The sequence below is a fragment of the Sardina pilchardus genome, chromosome 6 (genome assembly GCF_963854185.1).
Source record: "Sardina pilchardus chromosome 6, fSarPil1.1, whole genome shotgun sequence".
In the NCBI taxonomy this organism is placed as follows: Eukaryota; Metazoa; Chordata; class Actinopteri; order Clupeiformes; family Clupeidae; genus Sardina; species Sardina pilchardus.
The window spans coordinates 7,565,293-7,576,207 of record NC_084999.1 but is presented as its reverse complement, the minus strand read 5'-3'; the positions used below and the strand labels follow the sequence as shown (position 1 = coordinate 7,576,207).

General features: G+C 42.5%; 1 protein-coding gene across 1 annotated transcript; it reads left to right on the top strand.

Moving 5' to 3' along the window:
* Window positions 1-4,496: 4,496 nt before the first annotated feature.
* tpbgb (trophoblast glycoprotein b) lies at window positions 4,497-7,637 on the top strand. Its single transcript, XM_062538255.1, has one exon. The coding sequence runs from the start codon at window positions 5,024-5,026 to the stop codon at window positions 6,164-6,166; it is 1,143 nt and encodes a 380-aa protein (XP_062394239.1). The 5' UTR covers window positions 4,497-5,023; the 3' UTR covers window positions 6,167-7,637.
* Window positions 7,638-10,915: the final 3,278 nt, after the last annotated feature.

Here is a 10,915-nt window from a genome sequence, read left to right as displayed (position 1 = left end):
TCTCACCTGCTGCTAGATGAAGATGACGGAGTTATTTGAGATCGTCTCAGCGATGCAATTCCAGACGTTCATAGTTAAATGAATAGTGGTAAATTTTCGAGAAAATGGGCAGACTAGCTGGATACCTCTTATAAGGTAATAAGGCTAAAACAGGAGAGGAACGTTTTAGTATGAGTATCTCCTATTGGTGGAAGCATGATCCAATCCGTATGCTGATTGGACGCTGGCGTTATAAGATTTTACGTAGTTTTAAAGCTACTTGGTCAGTGGGTCACCTTCTCTTCCAAGCGCAGTAGTCTAACTGTGTGTCCTGATGGAGGGAAGAAAACTATCCAAATTAGCCTATTTTCACTTGTTTTTTGTAATGAGTTTATGTGGGCGTTCTTGAGTTTATGTGTGCGTGTATTTTAATAATCGTACATTTCGTTCGCGACACCGGCCCATCAGATAGGCCTAGCACAGGCGGCTTGTGCGGCTGTGATAAAACCTTGCCAATTTCTGATTTGACGTCATTTGTCATAAATCTTCACTTTCAAATGACTCTGCTGAAAAAAAAAACCCAGCTTAAAATAGCTGAGTATTAGCTGGTCTGAGATGGTCTCATACCAGCTCTTGATGGTGTTTAGCTGGTTGGGCCACCTGCTGGTCATGCTGGTGTGACCATCTGAACATGCTTGCTGGTATGCCTATGACAGCAAAACCAGACAAAATGACTATCAGGTTGGTCAAACCAGCAAAAATCATGCATACATGATTCTTCAGCAGGGAGTCTAGGGGTTGTAATGTTCTAAGGCAGCGTTTTACTTTATAGTCTAGGCCCAGGCCTGATGTTGGATTCTAGCCATGGATGGATGATAGGCAGGGTCAATGAATTAAAAGTAAACTTCTCATCATGAGAACGGTCAGTGGGCAGTGATGATGAACTTTTGTTCATCTTGCTTGTTACATATTCTAGATTATGCTGTTTTTGTTTTGTTTACATGCCTGTATTCTAACCTCAAGTCAAACATATCTGGGAACGGCCTAGGTAGAAATCTAGACGCCCCTAGCGGCAGTGAGGCTTGTCAGGCTACTATGAAGGGGTAGGCTTTCTCAAATATGCACAAAGAAAACACATCCACAATCATCTGTCAAACTGCTGGTGTCAGAGCTTGCTTCCAAACAAATGTTATAACATGGGTATAGATATGTATTCTGCCCATATTTATCAGCATACTACACAGTCTCATGAACCTTTTGGCGATATGATGTTATCTGACGAACGGACTGGAACACAATAACTCGTCTGGTCGCCCTGCCCAGAAAATTGAGAATGTGCAGAGCGTGTCAAGTTTGAGTGCAGCTTTTGGTTGTAAGTGCCAATTCAACAAAACATCAATTGTTTTGTTATGCTCTTCCTTATGGCTGTCCATTGGGATATCCCCAGACTGTCCTCAAGCCTGTTATTCAAACAATACGGTTACTTCTCTCCATGACCATGACAATATTTTAGCATTAAACGTTTTAGGTTCAGAAAAACTTTTATAGGCCTACATGGACATAAAATTAGATACGAGGTGGAGCAGTCATAAAATGTTGTATGTTATTATAAATGGTCACAAATGCTTAAAACACTTCAGATGTAAAGTATTTTGCGGTCACACTGAAGCCAGAATAAATGGGGGTCTTTCCCCAACTGGACTATTGCAATGCATTGTTGGCTGGCCTTCCCGCTTGTGTATTGAGACCATTACAGATGATTCATAATGCAGCAGCAAGTCTGGTGTTTAATGAGCCGCATAAGACACATGTACCACTGTTGGTTACTCTTCAATGGCTTCCTATAGCAGCAAGAATTACATTTAAATCCCTGACTTTGGCCTGTAGGACACTCCTGTAATCTATCAAGAAGTCACAGTCAAGACATTTGTCTCAGTAATTCCTCATTGGTGGAGTAAGTTAGAGTTTCAACTTTATTTGAAACAATTCTTTTTAAATAAGTGTTTAGCCTATACTGAAGCTTTGGACAACAGCATCGGCCAAATCCATAAACATAACTTCCTTTATAGGCATCCAAATCCAAGAGATTCAGGATTGGGGACTGAATCCCCTCACAGTTCTATTTTACACAACTGTTATAGACACTACTCAGGTCACAGTATGTGGATATGTTTATAGATAGATACATAGATACATAGATACATAGATAGATATAGATACTTTATTGATCCCCAAGGGGAAATTCAAGGTTTATAAACCCAAGGATAGGCAAGGATAATCTCCAAAGAGCCCATCTCAACTGACAAGGATCGGCAAACATCCCTCTTGCAAAGGAAAGATTCGAGAACCGTCTTCTATTCCTATTTTTAGAGAAAAAGCCAAGTCGAACCCATTCATTGTAGCGGCCAAAGCTGTTTCAAACAACTGGTGTTCCTCCATAACCATCTTGCTGCACTGTTGTCATCTGTTTAGCTCACCTCTGGCCCACCTATATCAGATACACCGATGTGATTGGTGCAACTTGGCTACAAAGCAACACATTATTACTGATTGCTGAGCAAAATCTAATTGTGCTCTCGCCAGAACTCTGGATTTCTAGGGAAGGGGAAAGGCAGAAAGAAAATGAATGATCGAAAATGAGTACTCAAAATAGCGCTGTGCTATGCTACTCAAAGCCATTCCAACTGATCCACTGATAGTTCACCCAGCCATAGGCCTAGCAGCTGATTCCTTAACAAATCCATTCCTGACCTGTTCTGGCAACTCATGATTTAGCCATGATAGCCTCTGATTAAAGGAAAGTATTGTTGTATCACACACATTTAGAGAGCCAAGACTGTACAAACACAGGAGGGTTTTTTTTCCTCCTCTCAACAGTTGAGACCCCTTCTGTCCAATTAAAACTGCGTACAATAATTGCTAATATCACTGAAAATAAACCATTTAATAAAGTCATATGGCCAATATAAAATAATAATAGTAATAACAAAACTTGTTTTTTCAATAATAACAATAAGAAATCACAATTATGATAAACAATAGGCTAATTATTATAATCAGTGATGGGCAGTACCTTGTAGCGAAGCTACTAGTTTAACCACATTTAGCTTGGTGGTAGCGTAGACATTTTCTCACGCAGATTGCTTTTCAATAGCTTAACTTTTTTTGACCATGTAGTTCAGTAGCTTTTACTGAAGCAACATTTTCTGCTTTTCTAAAATTTCTGCTTTTCCAGGACATTTGTGGAGCTCACTGTAGACCTTCTGCCCATACCTGAATCATTTAGACTATTTCTGTATAAACTTGAAAGACAAACTTTCCTATTTTTCCATAGCAGAGATGAAGCAACAAAATTGTGCTTGCCAAGATGTTGGTGGTAGTATACTGCATGGTTTATTGAGCAATGTCTATAAAATAGGCTGTTAAAATTATTTGCATTAGTTTTAACTTGCACATGGTAATGATATGTAAACCGACTGGGTAATTGCACTTTACACTAAATGTGACACCAACATTTCAGCCAAGTGCAATGAAAGTGGGATAATCAAGAGGTGAAGCTTTCACATGTGAAAATTCAACAATGAAGATGCAAACATGCATGCATGAACATTGTTAGTGCATGTGTATGCTACTATACTTTGGATATTATAGTTAAGAGTTATAGTAGTAAACAGCGTGGAGTTTATCCAAACTTAAGAAATGCCCAAATCTAAATTGGGCCCCATATGGGGACATTCTAAAACGCTTAACGGGATATGGGTATGCACACTCTCTCAGTAGGCATACCTGCCTTATTATTGGAGGCTGTTTTTCATCATAATTTGATTTTGGTTATCGTTTTTAGCTGAACATATGTTACAGTCTACATGTGTAAATCAAGGTAAGCTGTATGTGTTATTACTGTGTTATGCTGCCTGGGTCACTGCAACAGCACTGACTTGGCATGAAGCTGGTTAACTTAATTGGTTTATGTTATTTTTTTTTAATTGTAAATGGCAAAGTAGCTTCTGATGTAGGCCTTTTGAACTACTTCTGCGAAATGTATTTATTCTATGTATAACTGTAATTAGCTTAATTTGATATAGACTAACTGGTTAGCTCACTACATTTTCTAAGTAGTTTGCCCATCACTGATTATAAGTAGCCTATATCAAACCGTGACTCTAAAAGGAGAATTAATTTGAGATATACGGTAAACACTAAAGTCACCATGTCAAAGCCTTACAGATGTTTAAAGTTACTTGTCAATGCATTCTGTCTGTCTGTTAGGGTGGTTTGGGTATTCACCACAAACTGATGACTTCAATATGTAATAGGCTTAAGATAAACATTTCAACATTTGTTTTCTAAACATAAACAAAATATATGTGGTTATTAACGGTTTGGCTTAAGTTATTTTTTAAGCGCGATCAAAAATGTCCCTTCCACACAAACAGCAATGGTACGGTCCAAGCAGTGGTTTCCACTGAGGCTTCGAGGGGGAAAGTATTTATTTAAAAAAAAATCCTGCGCTGGGATGTACTGAGCTTTCAGTGTGAGATGTTGAACTCGCCTTGGAGAATGACTAAAGAACGTTCAATGGAATGCCAGGTTTGGGGGAGCTGTGCGATGATCCGTAACTTACTTCCGTGAAATTTGCTAGCAATTTGCTCTGAGACGGTACACTACAAACGGGCGTAAACAGCGTAGACGTGTTCAACTGAATGAAAAGAGTCTATCGGCGATTCAAGGAAAATTCTCGGTCTTGATGAGGAAAGGGTCGACTTTGGACGAGGTAATTTGAGACCGGTGTGTTAATGTTTTTCGATTTTTTTATACCTGAATGCATGCGTTTTGAGGCTGTGATAGTTGGGTAGCCTAATGTCTTGGAACTTCGCCAACACTTAAAACTTGGAGGCAGAACTGTTTTCGCCTGGAGTTCGATGTAGTTCAGTCACATATTCAAACTCTTCAGAACTTGAGCTCACAAAACGGCTGAAATTAATACACCAGCAGGCATCCATAGTTGTTCATACTCTGTTAGGCCCGTTGAAAAGAGGCAAACATGCGCCTTTTGGATTTGACGCTTAAAAGAAAAGTTGAAGGAAAACAGCTCAATCTCTGTTCGTGGAGTATATCTGTAATGGTTGTCCTCCATGTCATCGGATTCGCTCCGTCCTCCGCCTGTCCCAGCGAATGCGTATGTTTCAATACAACTGTAAAATGCGTAAACCAAGACCTCAAAGCAATTCCTAAACCCCTACCTGAGGACACCAAGATACTGTTTGTAACGGGCAATAACATTCTGCGTCTCTCCTCGGATTCCTTCCCTAGCCCCCTCAAACAACTTACTAATGTCCATTTGACTGGGAATCGTATAGAGGAGATAGATTCTCGGGTATTTAATAATATCCCAAATTTAAACCTGCTTGACCTCAGCAACAACAAGATATGGCATTTCAGTGCAGACGCGTTAGCTGCGGACAACTCATTGCTTACGCTAAATCTGAGCAGATCTCTGTACAATTACTCCTACACCGGTGTAATAACTCGTCTATTGAACAACACACCGACGCTTTCCAAACTGGATTTGTCAAACAACAACTTGGTTGTGCTACCAGACGACATGTTCTCTAGTCTGGTGGACATAACTTTTTTGGATTTGCGCAACAATTCCATCGTGTCTGTGAGCAGCGGGACTTTGAGAAATCCCCTCTTAAGTCTTTTGGATCTACGGGAAAACGCTTTGAAGGAACTATCAAATGGAACAATTGCCGACTTCAGCATGAACCCCAACCTACGGATCCGGTTGACTGGCAACCCGTGGGTATGTGATTGCAATATCGTGGACGTGCAGGACTGGTTGAGGAAAACTGATCAGGTTTTGGATAAGGAAAACATTACCTGTAATAGCCCAAGTAACTTCATGGGGGATTCATTGCTAGAGGTTCAGTCCTCTGAGCTTACGTGTAATTTCAATGGAGACCTGGAGGGGGTACTGGAGACATCGTATGTCTTTCTGGGCATGGTGCTGGCACTAATCGGGGTCATCTTTCTGCTGGTGCTCTACCTGAACAGAAAGGGCATCAAGCGGTGGATATACAACATCCGGGACGCCTGCCGGGACCACATGGAGGGCTACCACTACAGGTACGAGATCAACTCAGACCCGCGGCTGGCCAACCTCAGTCTCAACTCAGACGTCTGACACTGGGGCTTGAGCTCAGGCTACACACCGAAACTCTGCATGACTGCCCCTCCAGCGTGTGAAGGGGCTACCCTTATACCCGCCTGCCCCCCCTAACCCCCTCCCCATCACAGACTTTGAGGTATTCAATCCCCCCCCCCTCCCCAGAATGCTTTTCCACCAGACAGGACTTGAACTGTGCTTCCAGAGAGGATTGTGACTCAGAGCAACTCATACCTAAAACCATGTGAAGTCTCTGCTAATGTGTTTAGTCATCTTTTGATGTTGTTCAGTGCTGCATGGATCGGAATGTCATGACACAGGCATTTGCAGACAAAGCCATCAGTGAGAGGTTTTTAAACTGTTTTTTTCTTCTTACATTTCTTCTCTATCAGTAAGGGACTATCCTGGACAAGGGTTGATATAGTAGACTACTGAACATTATTATGAAAAGTGTACTTACTCAGTGCACCATGTAGAGACTGACATTTCAGATATCATGTCTTAACAGATATCTATGCTCCAGCCTCATGCTCTTGCTCAAAAGTCTTGGTTCTGCCCATTTTCTTGAGCTCTGTCTCAACCCAAGACAATTATGCTTGTTGATGTGTTGCTGTATTTTCTAAAACGTGTCATGTAATTTTATGATATCAAAGTTGTATTCCATTTGTTTTTATATTCGATACTTGCTAGCTGGACAGGGAATTGCCTCAATTTTCCACAAAGGTACCAGAATCTTTCTGATCTGGGAGAGGAATGTGGAACTGTGTATACTGATGGAGAAGGTCACTCACTACAGACTTTGGGATGAGGCCTGGACGGATTTACTCCTTCATGCACGCATATGCACACACACACGCACACACACCAAACACACATACACATGCGCGCGCACACACACATACTGATTCCTCATCCGTAACAGGCATGCCTCATCACAGACAAATTACAACTCTTCAGACCTAAATCCTCAAACGGAGACATCGGAAGCACAAAGGAATGTCGCACAATCTCAACAAGCCCTCCGTAATCCTTCAGACAACTGGGAGTTTTTTTGTCATACATTTTCCCCCCACAGAGCATTAAGCAGACAATTATAGAGAAAATGGTACCTTGTCAAATGGCTCGGCTCCACAATTAGGCCTGATGGATCAACTTTAATGGACCACCATTAAGTTCAGCTAACGACCATCTCCAGAAATGCGTGACCCCAAAGCCCTCAAGTATGACTGAGAGGGGTCAGGAATAGCAGCTTTACTGAACAAAAAAAAAGAAAAATGCACGAAATGAACATTGTACAGAGAAGGCGTCGAAGCTTTTTCATCTTTGCCATTTTTTTCTGTATACAGAATCAAGAGTTGGTAACCACTGCCTCTTATTGTTTTTTTTTTTTTTGTTGTGCTGAATGTGTCATCATTTTCCCCAGTGTCAGTTATTTAAGGTAAATATTAAATGTTCAATAAAGCGAAGCTCCCTGGAGCGAATGTGCCGATATCTGTTGCTCACTCACACACTGGCTCACCACTGCACCCCGTAGAATGTAATTTACTTTAAGTTTAATGTGTGAACAAAAATTAATAATTCATGTAAATTCATTTCCATAAACGTCTAGGTTCTTGGAAAAAAAAAGCATAGACTTCAAGAGTTGCGTATTTAGAAGTGATTAGATATTCATGGCTAAAGCTTGCTATGTGTTAGTGTGTGGTGTCGTGGGAGTGCATGTGACTGCTGTGGTATCAGTAGAATGTTGGCTTTGTGTGTGTGTGTGTGTGTGTGTGTGTGAGGGGGGGGGGGGGGGGGGGGGGTTGCTCTCACGGACCTAGACTGTTGGGTGGTCCCAGCTCAGGTCTGGCATGAATCTGGCCCAGATGTGGCTGCTGTCCATGGAGGCTGTTCATGTTGCAGATCTCCCTAAGGGCAAGAACACACACACACACACACACACACACACACACACACACAGAAATACACTCACTAACTCTCTCTCTCTCACACACTCACACACACACACACACACACACACACACACACACACACACACACACACACACACCGAAAAACACACACTCACACAGACAACACACACACACACAGAAAAAAAACCCTCACACAATCACAGATGGCTTCTGCATGGTTCACCTCTGCCAGTGTGTGTGCCCCGCAGCTGTGTGTCCTCTTACCAAAACACAATTCCCCTCAGCCCCGCCTGGGACGAGCCACAGAGCTGAAGAGACACGCTGCGTCAGGCACCTATCATTTTGGGAGAGAAAAGAAAACACACACACACACACACACACACACACACACACCCCTACCTTTCATGTGAGCTCTTCATTTTGCCCATTTCACAGGGGTGTATTTATGTGTGTGCCTGTACTGAATGGTTTTGGTGTTAATGATACCTTGCAGCTGTGGAGACCTGTTTTTTTTTCTGAGCATGTTTTATAATCTGCTGTGAACGTTGTCATTAATTATAAGACTGAGTCGTGAAAAAAAAAAAAATAGAATGTGAAATAACTGCGACTGTGTATGGAAACACTCACACGTACTGTACATGAGCCTCTATTTGCTTAGACTGAAAATAATACCATTCTGCTTGGCTTTACTATAAACACATTTTTTCAAGTCATCGTCCCGGACGCTGATGTTCACTGTTTGTTTTTGTTGGTTTTTTTTTTGAGAAGGGGCTCTCGGCTACTGCCAACCTGCTTTCCAGGCTGGTTAAAAAAAAAAAAAAAAAAAACGGTATGGATCTGAGCTCCTCACACCTATCTGAAGCGAGGCGTAACTGGAGGCTCGGAAGTGATGTGAAACACAATCTGTTCAGTGTACAGCTCTGTGCTGTGCTGTGCGGCGGCACCTCCTATCTCTCTTGCCAAATGGAGTTTCATCAAAGCAACACTCCAGTCTCCACACCGTGACGCCAACTAGAGATGAATTGTCCCACCGTCACCGTAATTCACGCCCCCCCCATATACAGCCACACTGAATGATGGCTGACAATTATTTGAGAGACTGAACTGGCCAAATTGTCATACACACACACATCGTCTAATAAAACCACTATCAAAAACATATGTCAGTGAACATTGCAGTAGATTGAAATCATCGCTCTTGAAGATAGCCATGACTATAAAAGCGGTGCCTTGTGAAGTTGCAGTTCACAGCCTATGTTTACCACAGCCTTCTGCTCCCTAGTGCGACCCCCACCATGCTCAGGTGAGTTCCATCCGTGATTTCTATTTAAGGCGTGACGTAAAGGTGATTGTAAAGGTGCTTTAGCTCTAGCACATCTGTGACCCACAGTCATCATCTTACAGTATGTCTCTGCTACCAGGTATGGAGTTAAAGGGGTGGGGGGTGGAAGGGTTTTTTTTAGAACAAGGGCCCTTTGTGTTGAGAGTAATGAACTCTCACAGTACCCCTGAAGGGCAAAACCACTCCTTGCCCTGTGTGTGTGTGTGTGTGTGTGTGTGTGTGTGTGGTGGGAGGGTCCCTTTGGTCTTTGGCCCCGTGGGATGAGGGTGGAGTTGGGGTGCAGCAGGTGTGCAACACCTCATGTTTCCACAGCAACAGTCTTGGCATTGGGCCAACATGCCTGCCTTACACTGTTCAGCAACTAGCATCTCAAGCGTCTTTTTCTTTTTTCCCCCGTTTCTCTTCTATTTCTATTTCCTAAGTTATTCTTTCTATCTATTTGTTTACCTCATTCTATTAGTTTACCTCTATCTTTCTATTTATCTCCTATTATGTAGGAGATAAATCACTGAGTGGGAATTAATGGCTGGGGAGAGGGGGAAACAAATTGCGACTGTGTAGGAGGGGTGTATCCGACTTAATCTCTGGGTGTATCAAAGCTAGTCCCTGCTCTGTTTGAACCCACCATACCATCCTCCAACATGTTTCAACTTGATCCTCTTTTTTGATGTTTCTGAATGTTTACTGAAGTTAACACAGTCATTTTTTTCTAAACACACAGGACAACAATTGTCTCTATTCACAGCTAGCAAGCAAAAAAAAAGAAAAGTCTAATTAAAAGCCACTCACACAAGCATCTCATACAGACACCCAGCACAAAGAACCTCAGACTCAAACAGGCGTCTAAAACGGACACCCATGCTACACACAGTGTCCCACACTACAGCTCTCTACATACTACAGCGAGCGGAATCCTTCCCATATTGTGGGGCTCTTTGTTCTTCTTGCGGTGTGGTGGGACGTGGTCCAGTAGGTTATCAGATCGACGCAGACCTTAATTACTACCAACACGGGCACAGGGCTGAGGGCTCCCAGTGAGTGGGCCCCACCACCAGCACCAGACTAGTTGGCAGGCAGTGCCAGTCTCTGACCTTTGCTGGAGTAGAAATGGCAGCTAATGTGCAACAGGAGTGAGTCTATGGGTGACTCTCATAATCTCTCCTCGATCCTCGATGCTTGCTCTTCCAGGCTCGTTCCCACAGATCTGTAACTAACACTGGATAGACTATTCCACTGTTACCGCCCCATCATTCTTAATGTAGATCAGTGAGGACGAGGACCGAGGATGGAAGGAAGGAAGGATGTATAAAACGAATGAGAGGCACCCTATGTAGATTAAGAAGCAGGGTTTGTTTGTTTGTTGGTGTCGACTACATGCATGCGTATGGGTTTGATTTGAAATTTGAGTCATGGGGATTTATTTTAAAACTAGCTCTTTGGTGACGGAGATGCTATGTGTCCTCCCACTCCTCCACTGGGAAAACACAGAGGGCATCAGTGTGGCATGGCACT

Coding starts and splice junctions, on each gene's coding strand:
- tpbgb (XM_062538255.1), top strand. CDS start 5,024: ATGCGCCTTTTGGATTTGACGCTTAAAAGAAAAGTTGAAGGAAAACAG.